Source organism: Gordionus sp. m RMFG-2023, chromosome 1, assembly GCF_954871325.1.
Source record: "Gordionus sp. m RMFG-2023 chromosome 1, tfGorSpeb1-WG-v2, whole genome shotgun sequence".
Classification (NCBI taxonomy): domain Eukaryota; kingdom Metazoa; phylum Nematomorpha; class Gordioida; order Chordodea; family Parachordodidae; genus Gordionus; species Gordionus sp. m RMFG-2023.
The window spans coordinates 8,301,916-8,321,055 of NC_088775.1; the positions used below are offsets into that span (position 1 = coordinate 8,301,916).

Genomic DNA, 19,140 nt, shown 5'->3' on the forward strand with positions numbered 1-19,140 from the left:
TAAATAATTTGGCATTAAGTTGAAAGTTAGAAAACCATAGATATATTTCTAATTAGGATGATTGACTTTTAAAATTTATTCCTTTTGATAATGGGTTTATTTATCCTGGTATTAAGAATACAGTTGTTCTTGCATGTTTTTTCCTAATTAAATTTGTATTCCTAATTTCTGATAACCTATACAAATAAATATGTTTACTCCAATTTCGAAAGATGAGTGCTGTTAAATTTATTTTATAAGATTAGTAGAAGCAAAAATATGTGTAATAATTATAATATATCGTTTAAATTAAAACCTCGAATCTCTATAAAAATTATTCCCTCGGAATGACTATTCTAAGATAAAAGTTTCATATTATGTAATATTTGACCCCATAGAATATTAACCATTAGTTTTAAAAAAATCGTTATGAGTAAATTAGATTTTTGGAAACAATTTGAAAGAATATTTTTTCCCGTTTCAAATAAGTCTTTAAGATGTGGAGTGTTGTTAGGACCGATTTAGCCATTACTACTTTATGATATTTCATTAATAGATGCCCAAATTTCCGTCATCTGTGAGTAAAATCTCCAGACCTAAGTAATATTTTTTGTCAAAATATTGAGTTGACCGTTTTAAAAGATCGAACCGTTTAGCAACACTAAAAGTTATAATTGAATTTTGACCAAAGAAGTGATAAGAATTTTAACATTATTTTTATCAAATTTTCTTAAGGGAGGAAGTTATTCTTATCAGTCCTATTTTCCTGTTTTTTAATCAAGCCTAAGTTTCTTAGTTACAAATATATAGTTTTTCGTTTTAAAAGAATGAATAAATTGTTAATGTTCGAGATGTTTTGTACTTAAGTGATTGAAATATTTAATACACGATGAAAAGATTTGTTAAAGTATCAAAAAATGATTATCTTTCTTCTACTAGACCACTTAACTCATTTACAAATAAGTTTAAATTGATTATAGTGTAACCTAATTGAGATTTTTCAAAGAAAAGTAAACATTTGCGAAGATATTTATTAAATAAATTTATGTTATATACGCTCAATTGTCGTGTTTAGTGTTAAAGTGATTTTAAAAAAAATCTTAATTATACAAGTTATAAGAAAATCTTAATTGTAAAAAATATTATATAGTATGCAGTTTAAAATTTCAAAGTATTCATATTTTGATCTATAGATAATGTTATGTTCACTAATATGTATTTTCCATTATTTTCTATTGATATATAACTAGATTTCTTAAGATCAATAAAGCTACGGATGACAATCTTTTAAATTAAATTTTCATGTAATATACATAGTTTTATTTTTCAAGTTACAGAAACTAATTATATTGTTTATTTATATTTTCCTTTGCTTAGTTTATTACTAATTTATTTTAATTAAAATTCTCTTAAAAGCATATAATATTACGCAATGTTGGCATCTCCTCCCTTTGAGAATCTATTGTGGTGGAGTTTGTTGCTAAATAATTTTTATTTTAAAATTTAAACTCAATAAACATATGTTAAAGTAATTCATTCAAGAGATAGGATTACAACATAATATTAAATTAATTTCCAAACTTTTTTCTTTGAAAAATCAGAAACTTTTAGTGAATATTTTAAATATTTACCCTGTTGGACGGCCACAAATTCAAAATTATATTTATAAAATATTTCTTGTATTGCATTTTAATTTTAATATTGAATTAATCAGTTTATTATATGAAAAAGGAATAAAATTTGCAGCAATGATAGAAAAATATAAATCCTTAATATAAGGATAATCTTTTAGGTACTTGTGTGCTCTAATCTTATGATACTCGAAATTGAGAAATTCTAAGTCGTGTGTCATATTATCAAAATATTTATAAAATTTAACGGTTAAAACATTATAAAAATTATTATAGTGTTCTAAAAAAAGAAATTTTTACCTCCAATGCAGCAGAAAGTCATCGTCGAAATAAGAAAAATTGGTAGAATATTCTTCATTATTATAAAAAATTTAAGAGTTAAAAAAAATTATTATTAGTATTTTATTAATTTTATAATTCAAAAAAGTTCAAATTTCAAAAAAAAAAATATATAAATAATAGAGAGTTGAATAGTAAGTTCGTATGTAAAAATGAACTATTATAATTATATATATACTATTATTTTTCATACTATTTTAAATTATTATTTTTAAGCAAAAAAAAATATCAACAAATTTCCCAAGGATTTATTAATAGAAATAAAAAAAATAGATATATCATATCATATCAATTATTACATAAATTTCTAACAAGCTATAATGATTTTATTAAGAGAAAAATTATATTATTTTTAGAATGATCATATTTTAAATTATTGTTTTCGAATAAAAAATATTATCTTTTGTGGGAATTTATTAATAGAAGTTAAAAATAGAAATATATTTTGGATTTTCTACAAGCTACAGAATATTTTTAAGAGAAAATTAAATTAATTTTAAAAAAATTTTAAAATAAAAAAAAAAGTATTAAAATAGAAAAAACACGTTTGTTTCTTATTCTCATATTAATTAGGCAGTTTCCAAAACATAAAAAAAAATTAATTCGCAAACTTTTGAAACTTTAATGAAAATATATAAATAAGCTATTTTAAATATAAATATAAAAACATGTCCAAAACATATTTCTTTATAATTTTAAAAATTTTCTAAAGTTTTGATACTTTTCGAATTTTTACAAAATGGCTTAGGACACCATCTTAAAAAAATTGAACAATGTATTAAGTAATAAAAAAAAAATAAGGTTATTTATAATGTATTTTGCTGCTAGAAATAACATTTTTTTAAAAATCTGAAAAAGAAAAACTTACTGTTAATACGATATTAATATAATATTTTTAAAATATTTATTCATGATTGGAACGGCTCTAGGCTGCCTTTAAAGTTTCCTTTTTTTGGTAGTCCAAGGCTTCTAACTGCCTATATTTAAAAAAACTAATATGAAACTCTATTCTATCTGATAGAATAATCAAATGTTTTTAGGTCGGTCTATTCTCTTCCTACTATGAGCAAAATCTTATGACTTGCGTTATATTTTTTTGGATAAAATATTGGGTCAACATTGCTAGCACATATTTAATCCGTTTTAATTTATTATTTAATACACGAAGGATCATACAAAAATAAGACCCACCTAAAATAATAATATTTATATTTTTAATATTTTTGCACGCAATTCCTATCTTTTTATTTTAGACTTATTAATAGAAGTAAAATGGAAATATTATTATAATATAATTATCTAACAAGTTATGAAAACATTTTTTTTTAATTTTTTTCTAATAAAAATGTTAGATTTCCCAAAAAATTAATTAATAGAAGTAAAATGTTTTAGATTTTCTTCAAGCTTTTAAATATTTTTAAGGGAAAATTAAACTATTTTACAATGTTTTTTTCTGATCAAAAATTCTAAGGAAAGTATTAACAGAGAAAAAAAACATTTTTTGTTTCAGATTTTTCTTACATTATAATATTTTTTCTGAACTCCATTTGAATTTAAAAAAAACATATGAGACACTATGAGACTCTAATATAATCAGATATAAAAAAAAATTATCGAATGTTTTCAGGTCGGTCTCATTTTTGGAACATTTTGCAGGTCTAGAGTTTTTATTTTAAACCGTGAGTAGCAATGGAGGATATTTTACCATCTTATAATTTTTTAAAAATTATTGTTACATTATAAAGGTTTAGATATTTTAAACTCCTATTTTATGTTGAACTATTATTTCTGCTGAGGTTCGTACAATTATTAAATAGTTTATAAAAATTAATACATTGATTTATGGTAAGCACGTGATTTTAATTAATTTATATAATATATTCTTTGAAGATAGATATAAAAAAACAAATTAAGATATTTTTAATAGTAGAAAAATGGGGGGAAAAAATACGATATAATAATTATTATAGCAATTTTGCTTAACCCTTTAATATTAAAGTGGAAAAAAAGTAATCCAAGTTGTTGGTTGGGACTTAGCTCAGGAGATCCGACGTGCTCGGTCTCGGTAGTGCAAATAAAAAACCACCTGTCAACCTTTATATCTTCTAAAGGAGTTGATCATATAAAATGAAACCACCAAAATATATTATTAAGTAAGTTACTTATTCATATGTGTGTGGAGGTTGTATTTAAAAAAAAAAAATTTTCAAGCATTTATTAAAAATATGGCAATATATTAATAGAAAACTTAAAGGGTTAAAAGAGAATGATAAGAAAAAAATTATTCTAAATTTGTTAAAATATTAAAATTTCATTTTGCTTTTAATTGATTAAATGATCTACTACTATTATCATTCATTCATTCATATATATGATATTTTTTTACTTTTCCTACATTTTGTGTTTATTGCTAATTATCCTGAAATCGAAATCCTCATCATTAATGATTATTTTTTCATAGGATACATTTGTTGATTTTTAAAAAACCGAGCTGGACAACTTTAGTAAAAAAAAAATTGGAACAGGAAATGGCACGGCTGGGTACAAATTTGGACTGCGGGAAGGGAAAAAACTAGATTCCAACCGGACCATGCCGGGCTTAAAGATTTTGTTACGTGTAACCATCTAGCTCGCCCCCCCCCTCCCCACTTTATAATTGTTATAACACGCTTCAATTTCTATAATAATATTTAATATTTTTTTATATTTATTAAGTTTTAACTTTAAACTTAAATTTAATTGCAAATATAAAAAAATTTAAGATTTAGTTTTAAATAAAATACTTGCGAAAATTTTTATAAATGGTGTCAAAAATAAAGTTAAATTGCCTTAAAAAAAATATATATATTCAACATTTTTACTATAAAAATCTAATATAAACATCCAATAATCATAATTTTTATCAAATTAATATTTAAGTTTAAACTTATTTTGGGATAATGCCTTGATTTAAATAAACTATAAGAATTAAAATGCGTGTTTCCAAAATACGTTTATATGTTAAAAATAATAAAAATGCATGAAACTTGGCAAAAATATAACAAGGAAGCTTCTAAAAAAACCAGGACAAAATAAAAAAAAATTTTGGTAACAATTTGAAAATTCTTTTTAGAATGTGCTACTATACTCCCCAAGGGTGATGTGAATATAATAGGGCGAACCTTTTGATTACGATGTAAACATCCTTTTTTGTTCTTATTTATTTGTAACCATTCGATAATTTACGATTTCTTAATATTATTCTATAATTATATATTTAAAATATTCAATTTTTGAATTTTTCGTTTAAGCGGCGCAACCGATGTTTGTACACGTCATACCAATGACGGTTACTATGACTAAATATATCAGAAAACGGGAAAGTTAAGAATAGAGATTATAAATAAAAAGGTTGTTGAAATATTACTTTAACAAAGAATAACATTTTAAATGGATCTTGAGAATTGATATTACCAATTATCAGAGAAAGGATGGGCCAAGATAGAATAAGAAATGTGTATGGCTTAATTGGGATTTCGATATTAGTATATAGCAGTGGCGTCACTAGGGGGGAGCGAGCAGGGGCTCGAGCCCCCTGAAAAATTTGAATAGCCCCTTGAAGCAAAAAAATATTTTTTAATGGCTCCTTAATATTCCCTTGAACTAAAAATAAATTTTTTTGATTGCCCCCTGAATGATTTCTTTTATAATTCGATTAAGTAATATATAGATTTAATTTTATTATTTAGAAATTAATAAGACTATTTAAATTTTTATTAAATGAATACTATTTTAATTATTAGTTTAGATTAATACATATAAATCATATTTTAACTATGTCAGCTTGCAATCAAACTCTGTATTAAAAATATAATATCAATAACTCACTAAATATTAATTTAGCTTTAACAGTTGAAGTTTAATTGACTTTTATTATTAAATTATTATATAAACCTAATTAAATATTTATAATCATATAGTATTTGAAAATTAACAAATTTAATATTCTAATCAATATATATTTATTTTTAAATTTTATTATCATACCTATTCCTAAAAATATTTTCAATGTCTAAATAGTATAAGTGATTTCTTTATAAAAAGTAAGTAGACATATAGTTTATAACCTCTACTATATACAGTTGTTTATAAAATATTAGATAAAATATCACTTTTATAGCCGTATTTGACAGTTATATAATATATTACAGTTAATACTATAATAAATTTTACTAATAAATAGTTTTGATAATAAATATAGAATTTGCATTCAAGTATTTAACGCCATCTATTTAGTTATAAATAATTTTAAAAATTAAACATTTTATTTTTTACAATAGATGTAAAAAATTTGATATTTTTTTTTCTCTCTTTTTTTACGTGTTTTTAGGAAAGCTATTTTTTTCTTTTTCGAAAAACAGTTTTGAGTTAAATGTTTAATGCAAGTATATTTTTGATATTATTACAAACTACTATAATTTTAAGATATAATGTATCAACTAGATGTGGTGCTACAATAACATATAAAATCTTACTCGCTTTTATCTTATAACTCTGGTCCTTATTTTATGTTCCAGAATGAATCATTTCTAATATGACATTGCCGTGTAAATAACTCTAGGCTTCAATATATTTGCATAATTATTTCTTCCAAAGATTTTAGTATTTTTGTTTCATCAATTTATCTAACATAATAAATTCTGATATGGGTTACCATCGTGAGTGTCGTGGCTATGAATGTAAATTAACCAGCATCTATTATTTGTGTGGCTATGTAATTTAAGATTATTACTACAGCTGCTGAGAGCATATGATATTATATTTTAGATAAACAATAATGGTCAACTGCGTTTATATATTATTTAAAATGGAAGATAATCTTTTAGAAATTTAATATCTCACAATAATTTTCTCGATTACTTATCTAGCTTCCATCTTGTCATCTAAAAGGAAGCTCTAACCACCATATAGTTTTATATTTGGAATGGTCGTTTATACTCTCTTCTTCAAAAATTGTTAATTTGGTTTAGGCCAATAAATTTTTCATTATTAGTCCATTCTATAAAACATTGTCTAAAATGGTAACAGAGAGTTATATTAGTTTGATTACCTTTTGTCAATGTAAGTTACTAAGAATTATATTATTGCAATATGTGGTTTTTAAAAACCATTATCAATTGAGGCATATATACGAATTAATTAATCTTTTTTATCACTTATAATCCTTTAGACGCAAATTTTTTTATATCAGCAATCGAGAATATTACTGTAATAAATAGATTTTGTATTAAAAAAATATTACTTTTAGAAATGTCTTGTATTGTTTTAATTATTTATATTATATGCCAGTTTATTTTGTATGCATAATATAATAACTGACAAAATATGAAATTCAAATTAATTTTCTAAAATCTAAAAGTAATAATAATTTCATTATTTTTTTAAAAAAATTAGAACTTTTGTCTGAAATAGCCTATTATATGATTTTCCGTTTAGCGTCAGATTAACCAAAGCCGTCACTTAGTTTACCCTCTAAGTCTTTCAAAGATATATGAGCATAAGAACTACCACATCTGAGAAAACTATCTAGGTATTGGAAAAATATTTCCCAAATGAAATCGATACCAATTTAAAAATATTTAAAAGAGGAAGTTAAAGGGCATATCAACACCTCCGTATCACCCTTGTTTATTCGAGTAAGCCGCTAGATTTGTAAGAAGGGTAAAAATTGCTATGGAGAAAATATCCAGTATTAGATAACACGAATTATTATTAAGGTACAGAAACATTATCCATCCGACGATGCGTAGAGCACAGACTACGATGATGAAAGGAGAAATGCTAAAACGCATTTATAATCTTATTTCCAATATATTTTTTACTCATATACCCCCCCCCCCAGATATAATGGAGGCATATAACTCCTATCTTTTTGGGGGGTTAATGCAGACACTGGTTAATTTGTCTATATCAGATAGCTACAGAAACTTCTACCAGGGGTAGAGAGTCGCCTGAGATTGTTTAAAATTGAAAGAGAATAAAGGCATTGTGATAACGCTATCGGCATTAGAATAAATGGATATCAAGATGACATGCTAATTTGGATATCCCTTTTCGCAATTAATTTATGTCACTTTCATTAATTAATTTCAACAGGAAATAGAGGGCTAGAATTTTTTATTTATAATATCTAGTAAGCATTAAGAATTCAAGCGAAAAAAATAGGATTGGATTTGTGGCTTGGATTTGCTGATTTTTGATGAATTTGATTAATTACTGTATTGCCACTATTGTTTAATATCATAATAAATAAAATCATTAAAGAAGCACTTAGCGCGACCGATCTAATAGATTTAGGGACAAACGAGTCGATACTTTTAGAAAATAGAATTACATCATATGCAGGTGACATTGTAGTGGTAATTAAAAATATTAAGGAAACCAAAAACTTATTCTACCTATTAGAAACCTTCGAGTTTACTAGTGACAAATTTCAACAAAACAGTTATTCTCCCCTCCCCAAACGCATCACCGTACAAAATTATAAGATTGGGGCAAACGCAGTAAAAATAGTAGACAAAATTAATTACTTAGAGGTCACTCTCGATAATAAAGGTAGTTGCAAATGAATTAGAATACAGAAGGCAAGAGGTGTTTTCTACATGTAAATGAAAATTATAGAAAACAAAGAGATCTCGTTATTTACTAGACTACGTATCTTCAACTCGACAATAATTCTCATAATACTCAATGGAGGCAACATATGAAAAATAAACAAGCCAGATGCCTCTTAATCATAAATAGTATCTTCTATCCAAAAATCATCTCAAATGCCAATCTTTGGAAAATCCAATCATATGCCAGTAAACTTAAACTTAAAAAACGCGAATTCAGTTTTTAGTCCACATAATAAAAAATTCTGATCACAGCTGCCATCACATGCAGGGTTGCCATGTCTCCCCACCCCCCCCCCATCAGCGGGAGACTCCCGCAATTTTTTAGTTTACACGCAGACATCTCTCTCCCGCAAATCTACCGCAATTGAAAATCTCCCGCAAAAATCTACCGCAATTTTTTAATTTCTTCCGCAATTTTTTTTTATAGTATTTTAACGTTTTTAATATATAAATAATAATTTTGAGAGACATTAATTGATTATTTTTATATTTTAATATATTTTAAATATTTATTCGAAAATCATGTCTAGTTTGTAAATTTCGTTCTATCCTGTTTTTTTATCTAATAATAAATATCATTTCATTCATATAAGTCAGTACAGGGGAGTATATCAACATCGACTGCAATACAAAAATATTCTCAAAAATAATAAATAATACAGATGCAACTAAATTTGCGGAAATCGTATACATCTATCATGTAGTTCAACATTCACAGAGCTATATAATCACAATGTGGGTCGAATATTTTTCTCATGATATTTAACGACTCCAATATAAATGCAAACCGTACTTGTGGCAGAACAAAAATGAGCAAGGCTGTCACAAGTGTTTTAGTACCTGAATCCTATAGGTCAATTTTAGGGGAGATGATAAACTTACGCCAAATGGCGTATTAGCAAGAAATAAAAGCTATATTTTTCCTTATTTATACTATTTTCCGATTCGATAAAAAGTTACGAAGTGGTAAAGAAAATGGATGCATAAATAATATCGTAAACGAAATTCAATTACCTCAGAATTTAAAATTAGTATTTAGAGTATTGGATTCACAAAAAATTACAGACTTTATTGTTAATAGTAATATATTCTTATGATGATATCTATTGCCAGCTTTTCAGTAATATGTTATATATGATTTTTTTAAATTTTGGTCACTCCAAGTAATTGTAGTTAATTTTTAAAGACAATTTTTGATATAATAAAAATAAGATGGAATGAATTAGGAAATTTAGAATGATTGAGAAAAGAATATATATAAAGAAATACATTTTTAATTATATTTGTATGTCTTATTTTAAAGGTTACTTGGAAACATTAAAGTTCTTACCTTGTGATGACTTATTCTATAAAATTGACACACAACAATCCTTAGCAAGCTTCAAATTTACAAACTTAAGATTTACAGTATTGGATTCTGTTGCGTTATTCCTTTATCTTATTTTTTGTTTTGTGCATTTGAACTTTTATTATTTTTGTTATAATCTAATTTTATTTTATAAACGGCGTAACCTTACTTTTTTAATATTATTTTACTTTTTTGTATTTCGTTTTATATTCTAATTTATATTTTAGAAAAGGTATTTATACCTTAAGAAAAGAAAAAAGAAGTTAGTTAATAATATATTTTTTATTTAATAAAGTTAATAAAACTTATTTATTATTCACCGGCACATATTCATGTTATTCTACATGGTGCCTCCAGTTTTGGCAAAAGAAACTCGCCTTATGGAAAATTTTTTTAAAAATAAAATTTTTTTCCCTTTGTAAATATGGTTAATAAAAAAAATTATAAAATGGTACAAACAATTCTATATAAGATGGATAAAAAAAGGGTAAGTCATTTCAAAATTATTTTCATCAATTATGTTCGCCTTCAAACTACTAAATGTACCCCATCAAATCTCCATCTACGATATTTTGTTTGAGTTAACCTATAATTCCGATGTCAACTTTTATAGGATAGACGGTACGGAGGACGTGTTGTTTGAATTTATGAACTTAAGAGATATGATTAATTGTTTCGAATTGTTAAATGGGAAACATTACATTTATGGTGACAATGATTTCATTGAATTAATCTGTATATTTACCAAAACATGAATAGCTATACCAAAAATTTGAATTGATAAAATAATAAATGTTATAATTGCTTATTTATGTGTCTTATTAATTAAATATGGAAATTAAACAAGAATTTACACATAAGATCCCTAGTTAGTGGGTCCTCTTACTGAAATTTATTTAGACAGAATATTAAATTACTTTTCGACCAGTACATTATCGGACTCTATTAAAATTAATACTTTGCTTAATAATTTATCAGACGAAGTTTTTGACGACATTAAGGCAATTTGTTCTGATACCGATATTTTAGATCTTAAAATTGTGATTAAAAAGTTAACCTATCTTTTACCAGCGCTAAATTTAAATACTTTAATTAATAAATTTAATCTTCTTCAACAAAACTCATCAGAGAGTTTTATGCTGTGGTACATTAGAGTATCGAAACTTCATAAGAAATGTAATTTTTTGGACGATAGTAGATTAAAAGAGAAATTACGGACATCTACTTTAAACGATAAAATTAAATACAAATTCTCCAAAAATTTGGACCTTACATTGAATCAGATGGTGGAATTAGGGGTGAAACTGGACTCTAGTAATATTAAGTCTGAGGATAATGATATAAGTTATGTAAATAATGATAAAAAATCCGATAAAGATAAAAATTTTTGCAGTAGAAATGATAATAATTTTCGAAATAATTTTAGAAATAATTATGATAATAGATATAGAAATGGGAATTACAATAATAATTTTAGATACAATTATGGTAATAATAATTCGCGATACCACGATAATTATAACAATTATAACTATAACAATTATCGCTATAATAATAATAATCAATCGAATTTTGGTAGAAATAATACATGGTATGATTATAATCAAAGAAAACAAATCCAATACGGTGACGGAAATCGTAACAATTACCAATCTTATTACAACAACTCAGATAATTATAGAGGTAATGATAAGTATCAGAGAAAGCAAATACAATATAACAACAACTCAAATAATTATAGAGGTAATGATAATATTCAGAGAAAGCAAATACAATATAATAACAACTCAAATAATTATAGAAGTGGCGACGAAAATAATAAAAAGCAAATACAATACAATAACGATTACAACATGAATATTGAAGAAATTATTGAAGAGAAAGTTGATTCTACAAAGAACAAAGATGATAATGATTTTAATGTCAACCTGGTGACGTGATTAATGACAAAGATAACGGATGTTGTTACTTGTATGCAAGTGGACACTGGATCCAAATACACTATCATACCTCATGGTCTGGCTAAAAAACTTGGTATTAGAGATCTTAAGAAATCCGAGCTACAACTCACTGCTTATGACGGGAATTTAATCAAAATCATAGGAACTACTCAAGTTAAAGTGACTTATGATGGTATGTCCAAATATTTACAAGCGGTAGTGGTTGAATCAAGTAAAAATGCTTTGTTGGGACGTATGTGGATCAATGCTTTCAAAAATATTTTAAATAAATTTATAGCAAATATTGACACTAATTACGAAGATGAAATAAAAAAATTGATTAAAGAGTGTGAATCGAAATTGACTAATGGGCCAATTAACAAAGCAAGTGTCAAGTTACATTTAAAAAATGATGCCCAACCTAAATTATACCGCCTAGACGTATACCTTATTCAAAAATTGATCTTGTTAGTAAAGAACTCAAGAAATGGATACATGATAAAATAATTGAGCCGGTGAATGATGTCCGATGGGCAAGTCCTGTTACCGCTGTCTATAAAGAAGATGGGAGCATTAGGCTTTGCGCTGATTTTAAGGATACTGTAAACCCAGCTCTAGAAGACTTTAGATACCCTCTACCACGAATTAATGATCTAATTGCTAAACTTTCGGAAGGAAAGAAATTTACGAAGATTGACTTTAAAAATGCTTTCTTACAGATTCCAATTGATAAAAGTTGCAGAAATATTTTAACCATATCTACGCATAAGGGATATTACCAATTTACTAGACTTCCTTTTGGGCTTAAGACCTCATCTGCAATTTTTCAACAGATTATGGATCAAATCTTCGGGGACATGGATGACGTTATATTTTATATTGATGATTTACTTATAACTGGAAAAAATGATGAAGCCCACCTAAACAACATAAAAAAAGTGTTTGATAGAATATCATCGTTTGGGCTAATACCTAACTTTAATAAAAGTGTGTTCTTTAAAAACAAAGTGAGGTTCCTGGGTCATGATATTGACGCTAAGGGGATTCATGCTAATCACGACAAAATTGAAGCAATAATTAATATGCGAGAACCAAAATCAGCTGCTGAATTATCAACATTTCTGGGAATGGCTGGCTACTATAGAAAATTTTTGAACAATTTTGCGGAAATTGCCGATCCTCTTTATAAGATTGTCAATAAAGAAAAATGGGCTTGGAATCTAGAACACTCTTAAAGTTTTAATGATCTAAAGAAGTTAATTAGTCTTCCACCTGCTTTGACATATTTTAACCCTGAATTACCTATAGGGATAGCCTCTGACGCATCAAAATGTGGTTTAGGAGCTGTTCTATTTCATATTGAAAAAGATGGTAAAGAAAAGCCTATAGCTTTCGCGTCGAGAACTTTATTAAAATCTGAAATGAATTATACCAATATTGAGCGTGAGGCTCTCGCTATAATGTTCGCCATAAAGAGATTTCAGGAATATTTAATCGGCACAAAATTTACAATTATTACTGACCATAAGCCTCTAGTTCACATCTTCACCAAGGGTCTTAAGGATAATAGCACCATGTCGTTAAGACTCCAGAAGTGGAATATTACATTAGGAGGATATGATTTTTATATAAAGTATAAAGCCGGTAAATATAATGTTGTTCCTGATTGCCTTTCAAGATTACCACAAGAATGTCGTGATGAAACTATTGAAAATGTAACCATTAAAAATGAATATGAGGACTTACCTATTAACTTTGATCAAATCCGTGATGAAACTTTGAAAGATACGGAATTAAAACAAGTCATAAATGATATTAATAACAACAGACCTATAATGAATAATATTTATAAAAACATTGAATTGGAATTAAGTATAATTAAAGATTGTCTTTACAAAAGCAATAAAATTATAATTCCGTCTTCTATGAGAAAAACTATACTACAGTCATTACATGAAGGTCACTTGGGAGCAGGAAAAATCAAATCCTTAGCCAAAGATTACATGTGGTGGCCTGGCATAAATAATGATATTGTTATGGAAGTGAAAAGTTGTGATGATTGTAATATATATCACGATAATCCTATAAAGATACAAAAACCATGGGTTTCGGCAACTAAACCGTTTGAAAGGATACATATAGATTATGCGGGTCCGTTTTTCACAAAAAATTGGTTGATAATAGTCGATGCCTACAGCAAATTTCCAATCATTATTCCTGTTAAAAATATTACGACTAATGTTACTTTAAAAGAAATCTTTAAAACTATTTCGCTATAAGGAATACCTGAAACTATAGTTACTGATAACGGCACTAACTTTACGAGTAACGATTTTGAAAAATTTTGCAACAATTTTGGTATTAAACATGTGCTTACATCTGCTTATCACCAGCAATCCAATGGCCAGGTTGAACGCATGGTTAGAACGTTCAAAACACACATGAAAAGGAATAATAAAATAGACCCAGATATCGCACTTAGCAAATTTTTACTTAATTACAGAAATACGCGTAATGATACTACAGGAGTTACACCATCACAGAGAATGTTTAATCGAGATATTAGAATTAAATGGGACTTATTAAAACCGATGGAGGAAAAGAAGAATAAAATAAACGTTACTTTACCACAAAATAGAACTTTTAACGTAGGAGATTTTGTTTGGTATAAAATACAAGGTGATGATAAATGGTGCAAAGGTATAATCACACATAAGGAAAGTGATATGTTGTTCCAAATTAAGACTGAGAAAGGTATTTTGAGGAGACATTTAGATCAAATAAGAATTAGAAACTGTTTTAACACAATTATTAACTATGACTCTAAGGATTCTTTTAAGGAGGGAAGTATGGACAAAAATATAAAAATTACTGATAATAACGATATAACACCTATCTCTAGACCTGTGCGAATAAAAAAAAACCTGTTTATTTAAAAGACTATGTAACTTAAAATATAAAATAAATGTTAAATTGCATAAACTAAATTAAATATTAAAACGCTTATATTAAAACGCTAAAAATATAACAATCTTATTGATTTATCATTCTTCATTTATTCTTATGACGAACTATTATTTCTTATTCGCAACTTATTTATTATAATAACAATTTTGGAAAAATGATAATAACAATTGAGTACTATCAAACAAGCTATGATTAATGGAGACAATTTACGATAGCTTGCGATTTAAACAAACCAACGTGCAAAATCGATTTATACAAACCAACGATTGGACAAGCCAACGTTATGATGATTTGTGATACAACTTGATTACCAAAATTATAAACCACTTGAACAACAAACTCTCTATGACTTCTCCGATGAAATTATCAGAAGAGGGAGAATGTTGCGTTATTCCTTTATCTTATTTTTTGTTTTGTGCATTTGAACTTTTATTATTTTTGTTATAATCTAATTTTATTTTATAAACGGCGTAACCTTACTTTTTTAATATTATTTTACTTTTTTGTATTTCGTTTTATATTCTAATTTATATTTTAGAAAAGGTATTTATACCTTAAGAAAAGAAAAAAGAAGTTAGTTAATAATATATTTTTTATTTAATAAAGTTAATAAAACTTATTTATTATTCACCGGCACATATTCATGTTATTCTACAGATTCACAAAAATGTATATTGACTTTATTTATTGTTAATAGTAAATTATATATTCTAAGGTATGATGATATCTATTGCCATCTTTTCAGTAATGTTATATAACATTTTTTTAAATTTTGGTCACTCCAAGTAATTATAGTTGTTTATTTTTGATATATAAATTAAAAATAAGATGGCAATGAATTAGGAAATTTAGAATGATTGAGAAAATAATAAATATAAAGAAATACATTTTATATTATATTGTATGTCTTATTTTAAAGGTTAGTTGGAAACATTAAAGTCCTTACCTTGTGATAACTTATTCTATAAAATTGACACACAACAATCTCCCTAGCAAGCTTCAAATTTACAACAATTGCTCATTTTTTATATAAATTTTTTTATTAAATTTATGTTGAAATTTATAAATTATATCTTTTGATAATATTTTTTTAATAAATGAGCTCCCATAATCTTCTTTAATTCACCTAAATTAATATAATTTTAAAAACTTATGAACCATTTGGAAAATATTTATACCAATTTCTAAAAGACTTCTTGAGATTTTCTTATGGTTCTTCGGGGTTTCTAGAATTACTTCAAACTAATCAAATTATGTATTTTGGCAAAATTTTTGCCATTAAAATATTCATTATGAATTTTAACATTTTATTAAATCTTATAAGGTGGCTATTTTTTTTATTTAAAAAAATGATATTCATGTTATATACTAAATTTTTAATATAGACATTTTTGAGTTGATGATTTAAAAAAAAAGATTAATTCAGATTTTAAAAAAAATTTCAAATTTTTTTTTAGAATTTGGGAAAAATTGTACAAGCAATACAAATTAATCTAAAGTAAACATAATAATTGGTGTGATTATGATGTTGTAATAAAATGTATATAAAAATGGTATGATTAAAAAAGATATCTTTATTCTATTTATTTATTTATAATATGCTTAAAATAGGATAAATAAAAAGAAATATGCATAAAAACTAGACAAATACAATCAACTAAAATACTTTTAGTAAAATTATCAACATTTGTGATTAATCTTCAAAATCAATAACATTAACAATGGGATCCAGAATAGTTAATATAAATTTTTTTATATTTCCATCATCATATTTAAATAGTGGATACATTTGCTAGCAAAATGAAGCTCCATAGTTAGCATACACCATAATCGGGGTAGAAATGTGGCAACACTTTGCATCATTGCACATTCAGCATTCTTATTTACCTTTTCTATTATATACTGTTGCACATCATCTTCACATGTATTTTGACCCTAAGCATAATCTAATATATTTTTTTTGCAGCATCAGCAAGACCATATGTGATCTAATTGTTATATATTCAAATTTGTACTGTTATTTCATTTTTGCTTTTTGACTTACAATTCAAATTTATATATTATTACTTTTGTTTTTCGTTTTGATTATATGTATTCTAATTTATATTTTTAGATAATATATATATAGTATGAACATTTTTAAAATAATTATTAATAATAAATAAAATATATTTTTTTGTTTTCGTTTTTTCTCTACACATAAAATCTCTTCACTAATCAAACCATAGGAGTCTTGTTTTCCTGTAATCTCTACTTATAGATCTAATTATTTTTTAAAAAAAATTAAATGTTACTATCTAAGAAAAAATCAATCATGCTTTAAAAAAAAATAATGTTCTGAATTAATAAAGGATATATTCATTAAAATTTAAGGTAAAGAAAGAAACAAAATCATATCCTATTAATATTAGTATAAAAAAATACAACTATAATTTATAAAATATTAACCTATATAATCAGGCAAATTTTTTTATGATTTTTAAATTACCAGTAAAAATAATTCCCATCTGGTTCAATTGTTTCCATCTTTGATGGAACAGTTAGCACCCTTCCTATATTTAGGGGGACTGTCTTTTTACTGACACTAAATTTTAAAAGCATATTTTCTCTAAATATTGGTAGTTGGATTATAAAAATGTTTAAATGTATGTTGAATGATTTTAATGAATGTGTCATCTATGGCTTTAAATATTTTAAAAAAGTAAATTAATCATGATTTTTAAGAATTACAATTAACTGTAAATAATTACAATTTTTTAACTTTGAGTCTGAGTGTACAAAGTCTACCTCTACTAGGTCACTTGAAAATCCTTCAAATAGTGTAAAGAAGATTTTTTTATCATCTAATTAAAAAGGTTTATAAATTTGTCTATATCAATAATATACCTTTGGTAAGAACTAAGAACTATTGCGAACATCATCAAAAAATATTGGGCATTTAATTTCGTTTATTTAACTTCGTAACTTTTTATAAAATGGGAAAATAAATAAGATAAAATATAACTTTTATTTCTTGCTAATACGCCATTTGGCGTAAGTCTATCATCTCCCCAATTCTAGACGATTTGTAAGATGGGAATCCATATGCAATTCTAACAGATGCATCTAATGAGGGAAATATTAAAACATTTCCCTCGATCCTTCGCTATTTCAACAAGAATAAGTACATTTCAATATAACTGTTAAAAATTTTTCCTCTGATAGTGAAAAATCCAACAATGTAGCTAGCCACATAATGGTAAATATAGGTGATTCAGGGTTATCAATGATTTGCATGTTAGATCTCTGCGCTGATAATACCTTTGTAAATTTGGGCAAAAACCAAAGTTACCGAATTGAGGTAGCACAATAATGAATTATCACCAATTGGCTGTATATGCCATATACTACATAATTCTTGCAAGAAGGCAGAATGTACTATCTGTGGATATCGAAATAATTGTAATGAAATGTTTTAACGAATTTAGTTCATCAACTAAAAGAGTTAATGAATTAAAAGAGTTGGTGAAGTGGTCTGACTTGGAATGGTATAAGTTGTTGCGATATATACCTATCAGGTGGTTGTCATTAATACCTGCCATCGATAGAATTTTAAAATTTTACAAACACTTAAAAAATACTTCTTAAATAGAGATTTTAAAAGCTGTCCTAAAATTTTGAAAATTTTTTATTTAGGATTCGTTTTACATGTAGGAAATCTACTTCATGGAGTTAATATTCAGTTGCAATCAGAATATTCTTTATTAAAAAAGATTCACAAAATCATGCTACAGCTCTGTTCATCTCTACAGTTAAAATTGATAATAAATTTTATGGTGCTCTTGCTAAATATATTATATTAAAATGTTCAAATAATACTTAATTAATACATTTTTAAATGAAGCAGATATTTTTATTAAGACAATTTTAGAATATTTACAATCAAAATTTGATTCTAATAACTCTATTTACAATTGTATAAATATTATGACCTTGGAACAGAAACCATCAATTGATGGTTTTTATAATTTAATAAATATATTAAAAATATCGAAAGACATTGATATCTTTTTTTGAGGAGATTGTAATTCTGTCTATTTTTTATGATTCGCCAAAATACTTAGTTAGATGGTCTAAAAGCAGATGAGAAATGGATAGAATTTTTTCGTAATAACGATAAATCCCATGCTTGGAAAAAATATGCTAGTATGTCTTCTCCTAACCTCATTCTAATACCTCATCCGAGCGCATTTTTAGCCTGATGAGGACTGCCTGGAAAAAGGAGAGAAATCGGATTGCTT

General features: G+C 25.7%; 1 protein-coding gene and 1 long non-coding RNA gene across 2 annotated transcripts; one reads left to right on the plus strand and one right to left on the minus strand.

The window, feature by feature from the left end:
• Positions 1 to 287: 287 nt before the first annotated feature.
• Positions 288 to 2,091, minus strand: LOC135922130 (uncharacterized). The gene is made up of 3 exons (XR_010570751.1): positions 1,911 to 2,091; positions 1,409 to 1,459; positions 288 to 575 (listed from the first exon to the last, which is right to left on the minus strand). It is a non-coding gene; the product is annotated as an uncharacterized LOC135922130 (long non-coding RNA).
• Positions 2,092 to 10,471: 8,380 nt separating this feature from the next.
• On the plus strand, positions 10,472 to 11,893 carry LOC135931185 (probable ATP-dependent RNA helicase ddx42). The gene is made up of 3 exons (XM_065468119.1): positions 10,472 to 10,688; positions 10,932 to 11,277; positions 11,431 to 11,893. Exons 1-3 carry the CDS (start codon positions 10,472 to 10,474, stop codon positions 11,891 to 11,893), a joined length of 1,026 nt encoding a protein of 341 aa, XP_065324191.1.
• Positions 11,894 to 19,140: the final 7,247 nt, after the last annotated feature.